A 13,753-nucleotide genomic window follows, 5' to 3' on the forward strand; every position below is an offset into this window, starting at 1 on the left:
GCTGCACGGGGAGCCGGCTCCGGTTTTGATGCCGTGCTTCCGTGTCAGCGCGGAGAAACCGCTGCTGGACGCCATCCCAGCTCCTCAGAGCGGGATGACAAACAAAAGACACACAAACACTAAACTAACCGAGAAAAACAACAACAAAAGACACTAAACTAATACAACTATATTCATAAACACACCACACTGAAAAAAACCCGAAAAGAACCTACACGCCAGTCCAGCAGATGGGCCTGTTTCCATGGTAGCAGGAAGGGCATGGGAGGCACAGATCAGGGATTTTGAGATAGCGCGTTAGTCTCGCGATATTTGTGCACCTAACCAGCAAGCGGTACAAGGTCAGTTGCATGAGTAACTGCTATCAGTCGGTGGTGACCAGAGAAGTCTGCTAGCATTTTCTAGAAGCTTCGCCAAGTTTCTCTGCTCTTAGGATCGGTTCAGTATATCTAGTTTTAGTGTGTGTCGTTTCAGAGATGGCCCGAGGAAGCCGCAGCCGTCCCTCAGCAGCACCCAGGTAAATCCAGCTACAGTAACCTACAGCACTGTCTCACGTGTTCTGTTTTAAGTGAGGAAGAAGCGCTAATCCCCCTATATTAACTGATTAAATGAGAAATTATATAGACAGTATAGCCGAGATATAGTTTGTCAGACACACTAATAACTACTTTACACAAGTGACGACATATAGGCAAATTATTGTTGCGTCATAAGTAACTGAGACCATCATGTCACGTCTAACATGAAGTTAACCTAGGTTTTTGGCAAGGTCACCGGGTGAAAGTTGAGGCGAGTCAAACTAGAGCTGCTCAGGTAAGTAGTGAGGAGAAGGAGCTGTGATGGCTGCTGGAAGCTTTCACGTCTCGACGGGCTGATTAAGTTGCGACAGGACTCCAACAAAGGGTACTCAGTTGAGCATGTGCAGTTACTCCTTATGGCAGTAGTTCACTGAACATCTACATACATGAAGGGACTGTGTTTTTCTTTGTGGTTGCAGTTCACCAGTGCAAAAGAATAGTTTAATTTCACTGTGTTAGTTAGCCTACATTCCTTTGCTTTCTATAATCATGTCACAAGTCACTGTCAGTAGGGGTTCCTTATGTTAGAGAGTAACACTATCTCTGTATAAATACAGAAATGAAATATAAAAATGTATTCAAAAGATGTGAAAAAATTTGTAAAAGCAGTCCTTCCTCCTCCATCCTCCGCGCAGCTTAGTTAGGTAACACTGGGACAATTAGACAACTACTCATTTAGTCTATCAGACAGTTTGACAGGTCAGTTTCTTTTCTTTCTCTTTCATTAATAAGGAATTTATCAACCAGCAGACCTCAATATTTACTAGGTCCTACTTGTATAATGTGAACATCCTTACAACAGGTTCCTTGGGGTTTTTACTACGGCAACACAAGGTACTGTCTAGTATTTTCTCTGCAACTCACTGCAGTGCAGTGTATGACGTTAGAATTCATATCTGGTGTGGTGTGACTCCAGAGCTTTTAAAGTTGACTTCTATATAATAAATTACACTGTAGACTGTGTTTGTTCTGTTTGTAGCCCAGCTCCATCCCATGCTCCGGCCCCTGCTCCCCCACCTCCAGCTGCCCTGGCCATGGCTCCAGCTCAGTCCCAGGGGCCAGGCCTCATGGCCCAGATGGCTACCACAGCTGCTGGGGTGGCAGTAGGCTCAGCTGTGGGCCATGTCGTTGGTAGCGCCCTCACTGGAGCGTTTAGTGGGGGCAGCAGCAGTTCAGAGCCAGCCAAGCCTACGTACCAGGTAAGAGGTGGATTGTGACCAGGCAGAGGATTAAGATGGATAGAACTTGGCTGGATTTAAACTTGTCAATGCGGGGATCACTTTGTTTTGGAGGTCTTGCACTTGTCTTGGTGTTTTTACCCCTTGCCCGCCTGGAGATGTTCAAAGGTAGAGTTTTCTCCACCTGCATTATCATAACAGTATGTGTAATAGCAGTAACAAGTCTTCCATTTTCCCTTTTGGTATGTCAAATAAAGATGACTAGAGCCATTTGGTGTAATCAAGCCTTAATTCATCTCACATGTGTGCAGAACATAGGAGCCAGTTAGCTGTTATCAATGTAGCTTTTTGGCCAAGACACAGGCATCACAAGGTGAAACCACTGTCTGCCTTTTTTATGGAAATTGGTTTGGTGTGTCCAGGCCCCATAAAATAAAATAAAACTCATAAAATCCTAAAAGTGTCTGTGTGTGTGTTTATCAAATAGCAACCCATGTGTGCACACACTTTGACTCTCGTCACTGGTAAAAGGCAGTCTAAAACACTCTTTCCCCAGTCAAAAATATTCATCATTTGTATTTTATTTATTTAGTTAGAACTGTTTTTAAAAAAATGTATTTACTGGATGTACAGTTACTCGGATACAGAAATGATTCACCAAGTGACTAATATTTGAAGACATCCAGGACATGCTTATTGATTCAGAATAACATCCATACTGTTACATGTAAAGTTTTGGCCAACCATCTGTCGATGCTCACTCAACCAATAAACACATTTGTAAATTTGTAACAACTCTGCTGTTGAGAATTGTGTGATTCTAACTCAAGTGTGTGATGTGTTTCTCTCCTCGCGTGTATTATTCCAGGAGCCACCTCGGCCTGCTCCAGCCCAGTCAGGCCCCTGTCATTTTGAGGTCAAACAGTTTCTGGACTGTGCCACCAACCAGAATGACCTGAGTTTATGTGAGGGCTTCAGTGAGGCACTCAAACAGTGCAAGTACTCCCACGGTGAGTCAGGACACAATGATGGCTGGAGCCACTTAATCTAGCATTGCTCAATGCAAGTCATTAGTGTCATTTAACTGTTTACATAAGGCACTTGTTGTGGGGCTAGATAGTGTTTTTCAGTCAGGCTTTAACTACATTTAGTTTTTATCCTGCCCTCTCCAGCTTTGTTTTCACTTGAGTGTTTTCTGAATTTTTTTTATGCTTTCTTGCAAAGACAGCAACTGCTTGCACATAAATTTAAAACGGCATGATATGACCTTTGGTATTTGTCACCATGACCAATTTTTTAAAATGTTTTGTTGCAGGAGTGACATCACTGGTGTAAGGGATCCGTGTCAGCTGTCACGATGGACATATTTCAATAATGATACCTACGCTGTATTGTAGACATGTTGTAGACACATCGTAACCCCAAAATCTGAAGGCTGTACTCAGGCAGTGAGCATGTTGGTTTGTTTGTCTGGTTGACTGATGACTGTGTGATGTATGAAATGGTTTTTGGTAATGTACAGTATATAATCCTCTAATAAAAAGCTGCTATCTACCTGCACATTCTGTTAGAATGTGTTATCTTTATTTCTGTTGTGTCATGTTTTTAACTATAAAATTGTCATTTTAGTGGAACTGTTAAGCTCAATAATCTTGCTTTTTTTGCATATTTAAACATTAAAATACAAAAAACTTACAATACATTTTTTTCTTAGCTTAACACGAGTGATCAACTGAGAAAGTTTCATAGTGAGATCTATTTTTTTTTTATCCTATTCATCTATAGTGTCTTACCTTAAGCCACTCACATTCCTAGTAACCTTCACTGCACTTAATGATGTTGACCTCTTAGAGTGCTATCAATGGCATACATGAGTTCCTCATACCCAGAAGCATGGCTAAGCTAAGATACACACATTTACAATTTTGTGTATTACATGAGTCAATGACCTCTAGCTGACCTCAGAGGTCAAACTGAGAATGCCTCCACATCTTAAATTAAAGCTTAGGTCATCAAGAACAAACCCTGAAAGTTTCATACTTCTTTCACAAAAAGCAAGATTGTCCATATTTTTAGCGCTTTAAGGGATATTCCGGTGTAGGTTTGATCCATGGTCTAACACACCGTGAAACTGTGTTAGACTCCCTCTCGAGAGATAAAGTTTGCAGACCGCTAGCTAACGTAGTTTTAGCATCCTCAGAAACGACTGCACGGCAACTTTACATTACAGTAAATGGGTCCAAATATAAAACCGCCATCAAAAAGCCACAAATAATGCTCAGAACAGCACCAAACTTCAGCAACATTAGAAATAGAGTTCCAGCATATATTTTGAGGCATCAAACATTTGATATCATTGCCGGATTTGTCGGAATAGATAAACAAATCTCACCACCCGAGAAGCCTTCCTTGTTGTGGGGAAGCCCTGTGAGTCAATTACCGAGTGCAGTAGAGTTCATACTTCATAAACTTCATACTGGACTTCAAGCATTGTGGTTTGTGTGCCTCTCCACTCTTCCTCCAGACTCTGGGACGTTGGTTTCCAAATGAGATGCAAAATTTGCTCTCATCCGAAAAGAGGCAAGAGACTTTGGACCACTGAGCAACAGAGCAGTTATTTTTTTCCTTCAGCCCAGGTAAGATGCTTCTCACATTGTTTGTTGTTCAGGAGCTGCTTGACAAGAGGAATACGACATTGAAGCCCATGTCCAGGATCCGTCTGTGTGTGGTGGCTCTTGATGCACTGACTCCTGCCTCAGTCCACTCCTTGTGAAGCTCCCCCACACTTTTGAATGGTCTTTTCCTGACAGTCCTCTCCAAGCTGCAGTCATCCCTGCTGCTTGTGCTCCTTTTTCTTCCACACTTTATTAATGTGCTTTGATACAGCACTTTGAGAACATCCAACTTCTTTTGCAATTACCTGTTGAGGCTTTTCCTCCTTGTGGAGAGTGTCAGTGATGGTTTTCTGCACAACTGACAGGTCAGCAATCTTCCCCATGATTGAGAATTCTACTGAATCAGACTGAGAGACCATTTAAAGGCTCAGGAACCCTTTGCAGGTGTTCTGGATTAATTAGCTGATTAGAGTGTGACACTTTGAGCCTACAATATTGAACCTGGCGACCGTGAGCCGAATGCGTCTGTGGTCGCCGTAGCTACAACAGATGTTAAAGAAAACGGGAAGAGAGGACGTAGCTGTCCTCTGATCTGCCTTTTTGTTCCTGTGAATGTGTATCTCTAATAAACCCTTATTAAATACACGTAGTCGTGTCTTCTCCCTGTTTGAGTAAACATGCATCACATAGAGGAACATAAAGAATTACGGGACTCGAACTCACATTCACTGAGGGGATGAAACATCAGCGCGGTAATCAATCCACTATGCCAATCATATCACGCAGGTAACTCATGGTATAACCTATTTCACTCCTTACAGCAGACACACAGCACTCTTGGTCGCAGGAGGAGGCCAGATCAACTTGTGACCGTGTCTGTTCACCGTGTCTGAACGGTAATGGTTTATAACTCAAATAAGCATAACCTTTATGAAATGCACGTTCTCATCTTTGCTGTCTATTTCAGTAAACATTTTTCACACAGAAGAACTATGGAACCCTTTTAAACGAAACCGAGAAAAAAAAAAATAAAACGTAGGACTCGAACTTCATTGAGGGAAAAAGCAGCCCGTCGCGTGATAACCAATCCTGTACTTTCAAAATAAAGCCATAGATTGGGGAAACAGACTTGCAAACCATAAAGGGTGGCTTTATCTTTTGCCCTGTCCTTGGTATAAACCTCGGACTCATTGGCATTAAAAAAATCTAAATAGGAAACTATTAGTATTGCCCTCCACTACACATTAGCGGCTTGGATCGCTGTCACGCAGCGCACGTATTTTGAAAGGTATAACCGGAAAAGGCTGGTTTGCTTTCTGGTGACTGGTCTTCGTCCGCGTCTCAAAACAGCTTTGTCGGCAGAAGTGACTCCAGCAGTTGTCAAGATGCCTTTCATTGACTTCCAGAGTAATTTGCCGGCCAGCTCTTTCCCGGAGGATTTCGTGGTGAGGCTGAGCTCCTGCGCCGCGGCCGCTCTCGGAAAACCAGAGGACGTGAGTAGGCTACATGTGGCTCCGAACCCAGTCAGGAGCAAAAGTGGCTCACTGTCAAGACTGCCTGTGTTTATTTCTTCTAAAGCACAGCTGGTTTCCATTAGTTCTGCCCCACAACTGTGCGCATAAATGTTAGTAACGTTAAGTCATGTTCACATGTATCTCACAAGTTCATGTAGCTAACACAGAAGTAGCTTTGAATTTATTTGACAACAACGTATCAAAACCAGCTTTCACCACTCAAATGGCTGGAGAGGCTCAGCACATCTACCGAGTCTACATCATGGCCCCCGTGGAGTCGTGACTGTAGTCGGCTGGAAGGTATTCATTCATGTTTAAGCCCGTGTGCCGTGTCAGTGGTCTATACATCACTATACGTTTGATACTTAAGTACATTATTATCAGACACTTTAAGATAAAGATTTAAAGATTTTTACTTCAGCACTATTTGTAGGATGGATGGGGACACTGTGTTACACACGTACTCTGTGGTTGTGACAGAGTTCACATATATTTACTGTAGGACAGCAACTCATTATTGTATTCATATTGGTTAGCCTGTTTATTATGTTTGGATTAAATAGACTTTTGTTGCTGTGTATCTAGAGTAAAGAGAAGATGCAGATCCAGTTTTTGCTGAGCAACTAGTCAACTGTGTTGTACTGTTGGTATTGTTAGTGCTTTACTTTGTCTTTGTCAGAATATCCAGGCTGCATGTATTCAAAACTGACTGATGACACACTAGAGTCAATCACAAAGTTGCCATAAATGTTCAGTGTGTTGCTCAAGGACACTTGGGCAGGCACTCCACACGCAGAAGAATGAGCTCTGACCTTGTGGTTGGGAAATGTGCTCACCATATGGTCATGTAACCGATAAATGAATGACTGTGTGTTTGTGCTTTCTTCTCCCTCTGCTGTGTTTGTCTGTCAGAGGATGAACGTGGTGGTGAAGCCTGGGGTGCAGATGCTCATAGGTGGATCTTGCTCTCCGTGTGCGATGCTGTCAGTGTCTGCCATCGGTGTGACTGACACTGCCGACAAGAACAAGGAGCACAGTGCCAAGATCTTTGAGTTTCTGACCAAAGAACTACATCTGACTGAAGACAGGTGAGTGTACAGGACGTCCCTGCTGTGCTTGCAGATATGCTGTCACTGTTAGATAGTGTTGCAAAACGTGCTCAAAGGTCAAGCGGGAAAATATTACTTTGAGTAAAAGAGTAATAGCGTAATGTATATGAAATGCGCTTTAAATTGTTAAAAGTATCAAAAGTACTAGTTAGAGTAAATTCTACTATTTTTACTTGTACAAGTGCACTTTCCATTCGAAACATGGTGTTCAGCACAGATTATCTGGTGATGTGAAGGGTTTACGCATACAGTGTTACACCTCTTGAACTGCTCACAGATTCATCTGTGTATCAGACATGTTTGGTGCCCCTGGCAGCCCGGCCCTTATAATAGAAACCCCACTTTGTGTTAGCCTACAGGCCTATAGGTTTAACTTTGAACCCTAATTAAAAAACTACAGCTAACTTTTCAACCCTAAAATCTCTCATAATGTAGGATAATGTCCAGCTTTAGTTTTTCTGTCCATTTAACAACACAACATGAGAGTTATCTCACACACTTATCAACTCAGGGCTCTGATACAATTACTGTTGTGCCTTAGCTCACTACACCATACAGCATGTCACCTTGTCTGGTTCATTCTGTGTTCATAATGTAGCTGCACTTTTTGCCTGCAGACAGACAGAACTCTATGTTAGGCAGACTGAACAGCCTTAAGCCCTACCCACACGCCTCATTAATTTCTCTAGATAAGCATCATACCATACTGTATCTTATTCCTGTTTACAGCACGTGTGTGTAATGTATGCAAATGTAATGTATGTATTTGTTCATTTTCATGTGTTTTGTATGGATGGAGATTATTTCTAAAACAGTGCTAAAACGCTGAAGAATGTACTGTTCCCAAAAATGTGTATGTGTAGACAAGGCCTTAGTTAAAACTACAACATGCATTAGCTTGGATACAGATTGACTCTTCTCTTTTGAATTGGTCATTTATCACTACGGCAATGATTTGTCATAACTTAAAGTAACTCTCCAAGACAGAGGGCTAAACTCCGTAATCCTTAAAACAGCACAGAGAAGCTTTAGAAGAGAGGTTTAGAACTGCTGATTTTAGCCTTTCAGACTGTATTCACATATTTTAATTAATGGACTGGGGAAATGATTGACAGCCTTGTTCTGATTCACAGGATTGTTATTCAGTTCCATGCACTGCAGCCTCACCAGGTTGGGAAGAAGGGAACCGTCATGAGTTTCCTGTGAAGGACATTGTTTTGGACAGAGCTCACAGTCTCATTCCTCAAAGAGAAAGAAGTAGATGACTGATTACATCAGCACACTAATTCATCATACACCAAGTAAAGCTAGTCGGGTAGAGTTAGTTACTGTATGTTCATGGCGTATCCAGTTACTTATTCTGCATATCTGCAGATTTGCAAAGCTGTAAGACACGATGTCATCAATTACATTTTAAATGATTAAAGGACTTGTCACTTTAACCATTCCTAAACTCACTTGTAATACATTCTGTGAAGGAGATCATACTAGAACCACATTGAATGAAAAGTCAGTATTTTCATGAAAAGATATATTTTGAAATATATTTTAACTAAAGAGGTGAATGAGATGAACTGGACTCTGTCTCTTCTGTGAATCCTGTAGTAGCCTCCATGAAATGAATACAATTGTTAAAGCAGTGATTGATTTTGAAAAGATGCCCTTTGAGTCTTACTTTCCTAAAACATATTGTGTTATATTCTCCTGAGTACATGTACATGTTCACCTAACTCACAGGTCAGCATTAACTGTCATTATGAGGAACTCAAGCAGAGGGGAGTGGTCCAATGAAAATTGCAGGTACACAGAATTTCCTCGGATCACGTGTTTAATTACTCAAAACATGAAGCCAGGTTTCCTGCAACACAGCTCAACAGTCCCCTGTGGAGCCCCCTGGTAACTACTGCTGTTGCTGTTAAAATGACAACATTAGAAAACAGAAGTACTGTACTCATGACTGCTGCAACTGATGGCAAACATATGCATAAACTGTGGAAAGCTTGTATAAATGAATGAGGCCATCAAATGTTTCTACTTGATCTTACTTGCTGATAATACACAATATTCTAACCGTGACACTGATGGCAGATTAATACCAATTATGACACATTCCTCCCGTAACATGACAGTAATGTTACCTTACCTGCTAACACACATTAGAGGTATCTTGTGTTTTAGTGAGCATAGACAAATTAACCCTCCCCTAGAAGAAATCAAGAATGCTTTTCGCCGTATTAAGAACATGGGTTGGCTGAGAAATTCTGCCTCTTGTGATCAAAATAAATTTTATGAAACCAAAGACTTTTTTTTTATACCCTGTGTTACAGTTGTAAAAAAAACTGGAGGAACTTATAAAGATTATCCTAGCAAAGTCTCAAGTCATAAACACAGGTGAGACAACAATTTAGATCAGAATAAGACTTAAAAAATAATTTCATCACTTGCCTCTCAGGGCTTCCATAGACCAGAACATTCTTGTGCCGACATTCATTTCAACATTGTAATTTGAGATTATTTGCTTGTAGAGACTACTGTAAGATAACAGCAGGCACATTAATTTGTGTATAATTGCTAATGTCTTGGAAATCATCCAGTTTTAAAATTGTCCTACTATGGGCACAGCCTAGAATGGTCTTGAGAAAATAAGAAATTGAACATGAGAACATTTCATTCTGAAATAGATCATTCCTTTGAAACCTCTATTCTAGAATGTTGTATTTGTGGAATGGAATCAAGACATTATATTCTAATTCTGTGTTCCAGACAATTATCTTTGATATGGATATATCAATCACTGTAGTTTAGAATATTCCATTCCAACACAGAAAATTCCATTTCAGCACATTCAATTATGGAACATCCCAGTTTTTCAAATTCTCCTGAATGGAATTCTCCATTTGAAAACAGCATGACTCCTGAAAATGACCATGCCATTATACAACAGAAAAGTCTCCATTTATTTGAACATTGTAAATTTAAGATTATTTTCGTGTGGTGACAACTGTTAGCATTTTATTCTTTTGGTCTAATAACATCCTTTGGTTACATTCAGACCAAAACAGGTGGCTTGGCAGTGTAGGACTGTCACTCCATGGTCTGTGTGTGTGAGGTGTTGGGAACCCCCTCGATCAGTTTGCTGAAAGGCGAAGGTGCTAAGTTGTAATGCTACTAGCATGGCTGTCCTACAGTGATTGTCTGCATCCACAAATGAAATAAAGCGACAAAGCAAAACTGAGTGAATACACATGACACACTACATTACCCTCTGCTGTGATCTCAGTCATTCATGCTGCTTGTCAATGCTGTTTGTCTCATCTTTTTTGCTGCTGCCTGCTGCATTTTGTGGCCAGCCCCACCATAGCTAAAATGGACTCGCATCATTTACATTAATCGTAAGAGTTGTGTTTTTGCCGCACCAACGGATTTGTCTGAAAGTATGGCGTCAATTCAGTGCCAATATCCAAGAGGGTTAAAACAGAAGGTAGTCTGCTCTACTGGAGGACTGGTGCACATGCATGTAGTTTCTTTTCAGTGGGACATGGAATTTTTTTGTGCCTAATGCAACATTTCGCAACTTTCTTCACAGTAAACAGGGCCCCACCTCCAACACTGTATCCAGTTTTAGTTGATTCATCCATGATGTTCTAATCTATGATGTTGAGATTTATGCCACATAAAAGCAGCAGACCCTCATGAACTTGAACAGTATAATAATATAATGAAATGTGCTTCAAAAGTCCAAACATAACACTCAACCTTAATCAACCTCAACTCAATCCTCTCTGACTTTTCACAGCATCATCATGATATCACAATTTAAATGTTTCCAATGCGTTGGTTTATGATCACGTACCTGCAAACCTAACTACAGTGGGGCTGATTTAAATTTTATACTGTGCCCACTAGTTTGACAATCGAAAATACAACCTCAGCACCAGGCTGCAATGCAATACAGTATCCAGTAATAAGTATACTAGTTTATTAACTAGTGAACAATTGAATTAGCTATAATTTTGAAGAATTGAGGTCTGTATTTGTATACATTTTATTTCACTCATCAGGGGTACATTTCACAAAGCAGGTTCAACAAACTCTGAGTCTAACCCTGAACTCTGAGTTGATCTACTCTGAGATAGGAAACTCTGAGTTTTCGGTTCCAGAACAGCTGATTTGAGTTAGTTTGATCAACTCGGAGTAGTTTAACCTGGAGTTAAGCACGTGCACCACAAGTATAAAAAGACAGCATCAATGGAGCCCTGATTCGACGAGTCACCATTGCAACGGGGAAGAGGAGGGCTACGTTTTTCACCCCACTGGAAATGTAAATATTAATGCGCTCATACAGTGAGTTTGAGCACGTTTTTAGAAGGAAGTTTAACACCGCTGCAGCAGCAAAACAGAGGGAGACGGCGTGGGAGAACATTGGTGCTCGGGTCAATGCGTAATTTTAAATGAAGTCCTTTGCAATCACAATAATATTACAGGGGGAAACTGCGTGAGTGGTAGCCTATTAATTTATTTCATTTAGGTGCAACCCCGGCTGAGAAGCGCACTTGGCTGCAGCTTAAGATGAAACATAAAAACATTAGACCTCGGCATAATCTCATGGGGGTACCTCATTTTGATCATGTTTTACATTGTAAAGTAAATATTAAGTGGCTGTTTGACTGTACAGTTGTTTTATCCCCAACATAATGCTGTTTTCACACACATAAATGTCTTCTCATCTATATCATGTTCTGTTAAATAATTAAGCCTATTTAAACTAACACAGACGGGTGGTGGCCCAGCACCGCCACCTCTAACGGAGGCAGAGGGGCTGAAAATGATAAAGATGGGTAGTAGCCGTTTCAGGGCGAGGCACACTTTTGTGACCGCTCTGCATACAGTTGCCTTGCTCAAGTGCTATGCATCTCCGAAGTTGTATAAAAAAAACTCCCATTTGCAAAAAAACGCAGCGCAACACACAATATCTGCTGGGATGTGAGAGCATGACTTTGGTTGGTAATGTTGGAAATGTAAGGACGGATTAGGTTGTGTATGTAAATGATGGACTGTGACGTGAAACGGTACCGCTCAAAAAGATAATTGTCTGGAAATGCAAGAACATCTGTGCGCGTCTGATAATCATCTCCCGACGAATATTTAATTCTCTGCGCAGTAATGCTGCACCTTCATCCACGGGATTATTATCAAAAGGACATGCCATGGTAGTGAAAATAGTCGCCACCTAATATAACTTTGAATGTAGGCCTACTGACTGATTTTTGCAATGATCAATGAGAACTATACTACGCCAAAACTCGCCTGCTGACTGAATGAATGAGGAAATCAAATACCGTGTGTGGCTGAAAGAGGGCGGAGACAGAGAGAAACTCGAGGTTTGTTTAGAAAAACCTGGTCCCGACCAGGTTAGTTTCAGAGAGTATGTTACCATGGTAACTGACCGAGAGCTTAAGTTACCTCTCTCTGTGAAACAGGCTGGAGTTACCCCTCTTTCTCTGGTTTGAGTTACCTCCCTTTGTGAAACGGAAAACTCAGAGTTTCCCTCATTTCAGGGTTAACAGACTCAGAGTTTTCACTAAACCTGCTTTGTGAAACGGACCCCTGGAGTCATGGCTGTTGCTTAAAACAGAACTTCCAAAACAACTTCACTGAGCCATAGAATAAAATATTTAGAAAAATTTAATATGTTTTGTTTATTTGTTTATCATATAAAAGCTTGTATAATACAGTGTTATATAATCATTCATTACTACTGTAACACAACCAGGGAGTTATATAAGCATCTGTCACCTTTCACCCAGGCTCACAATATCATGTCTGATTGTTGGTTCAACTTTTCAGGGCTGAACACAGATCAGAGAGTACAGAGATGAAGCAAGATGATTCACTCTTCAGCTATTTAGATAGATAGATAGATAGAATTACTTTAATGATCCCAGACTGGGAAATTATTTGTTGCGATGTTATCAGAATGTGGCCAAAGGAGGCTCCACCTTTTCATGTGCCGCTGGCATGACTACTTGGCTAACAGCTAACTAGCAGCTTGGTCAAGTTCTTTTCACTGCGACACAACTCCATAGTACTGGACTGTACTCAGCTGCTGTTGATACCAGCTGTCCTACTGAGGTGCATTCACTGCCCTGACACATCCTGTAAACCAAAATGCAGCCAGATTTGTTGATGTACAGGATTGAGTCAGTTAGTAGACTCAGTGCTTGTTAGCTTGTGATTTTACAACATACATGAGATGACTTGGTAGATTTGTGTTTCCTGTAAAAATAATGTTTATGTACATGTAGTTAGGTTGGTGACCTTAGGGGCTCCCAGATAAGATTCAGCACATTCATCATTTCCATTTGTCAGCGTGCTCTGCACTCACAGACAGTTTTACCATCAGGCCTAGCCTCGCCTGTCAAACGGCCATCGGATTTGTGTTTCCTTTTTTTTTTTTTTTTTTACAAATATAAACAGTTTTCCTTTCCTTTCAATAAAGATGGATTTTTTTTTTTTATGTATGACTGGTTATCAGAAGTTTAGAGACCTCTGATAATCAACCATAAAAGAAAAATCTATCTTTATGTAAACGTTTAATGTCTAATATTCATCATCACACATATTTGGCATATTAACTTTAATCTGCATTTGCACCAAATCAAATTATGCAGCAAGTTAAGTTACCATCAGAGATAGACAGTTGTTGCATGAAGGAACATTCTTTTAAAGAGTCCATTACTTTGGTTTTAGGACCACCTA

At 40.7% G+C, this 13,753-nt stretch overlaps 2 protein-coding genes across 4 annotated transcripts; both read left to right on the forward strand.

Annotated features, from left to right (window-relative positions):
• The first annotated feature begins 300 nt into the window (after positions 1–300).
• Positions 301–5,016, forward strand: chchd10 (coiled-coil-helix-coiled-coil-helix domain containing 10). Of its 3 annotated transcripts, XM_030429647.1 has the most exons (5): positions 301–517; positions 1,558–1,777; positions 2,625–2,766; positions 4,281–4,336; positions 4,425–5,016. In XM_030429647.1, exons 1-4 carry the CDS (start codon positions 477–479, stop codon positions 4,304–4,306), a joined length of 429 nt encoding a protein of 142 aa, XP_030285507.1. In that variant the 5' UTR covers positions 301–476; the 3' UTR covers positions 4,307–4,336; positions 4,425–5,016. The 3 variants fall into 3 exon arrangements, with proteins under 3 accessions (XP_030285507.1, XP_030285459.1, XP_030285532.1); XM_030429599.1 differs by having other exon boundaries at positions 4,281–5,016; XM_030429672.1 differs by lacking the exons at positions 4,281–4,336; positions 4,425–5,016 and adding an exon at positions 3,072–3,316 and having other exon boundaries at positions 305–517.
• A 627-nt stretch (positions 5,017–5,643) lies between these two features.
• ddt (D-dopachrome tautomerase) lies at positions 5,644–9,015 on the forward strand. Its single transcript, XM_030429791.1, has 3 exons — positions 5,644–5,864; positions 6,798–6,973; positions 8,128–9,015. The coding sequence occupies exons 1-3, from the start codon at positions 5,757–5,759 to the stop codon at positions 8,198–8,200; spliced, it is 357 nt and encodes a 118-aa protein (XP_030285651.1). The 5' UTR covers positions 5,644–5,756; the 3' UTR covers positions 8,201–9,015.
• Positions 9,016–13,753: the final 4,738 nt, after the last annotated feature.

This window comes from Sparus aurata, chromosome 1 (genome assembly GCF_900880675.1).
Source record: "Sparus aurata chromosome 1, fSpaAur1.1, whole genome shotgun sequence".
NCBI lineage: Eukaryota > Metazoa > Chordata > Actinopteri > Spariformes > Sparidae > Sparus > Sparus aurata.

Excerpts from the sequence above, each read along its gene's own strand:
- chchd10 (XM_030429599.1), top strand. The coding sequence starts at position 477 with ATGGCCCGAGGAAGCCGCAGCCGTCCCTCAGCAGCACCCAG. Across the intron at positions 1,778-2,624 it reads CAGCCAAGCCTACGTACCAG|GAGCCACCTCGGCCTGCTCC; the intron begins GTAAGAGGTGGA and ends GTATTATTCCAG. Across the intron at positions 2,767-4,280 it reads ACAGTGCAAGTACTCCCACG|ACTCTGGGACGTTGGTTTCC; the intron begins GTGAGTCAGGAC and ends CTCTTCCTCCAG.
- ddt (XM_030429791.1), top strand. The coding sequence starts at position 5,757 with ATGCCTTTCATTGACTTCCAGAGTAATTTGCCGGCCAGCTCTTTCCCG. Across the intron at positions 5,865-6,797 it reads CTCTCGGAAAACCAGAGGAC|AGGATGAACGTGGTGGTGAA; the intron begins GTGAGTAGGCTA and ends TTTGTCTGTCAG. Across the intron at positions 6,974-8,127 it reads CTACATCTGACTGAAGACAG|GATTGTTATTCAGTTCCATG; the intron begins GTGAGTGTACAG and ends TCTGATTCACAG.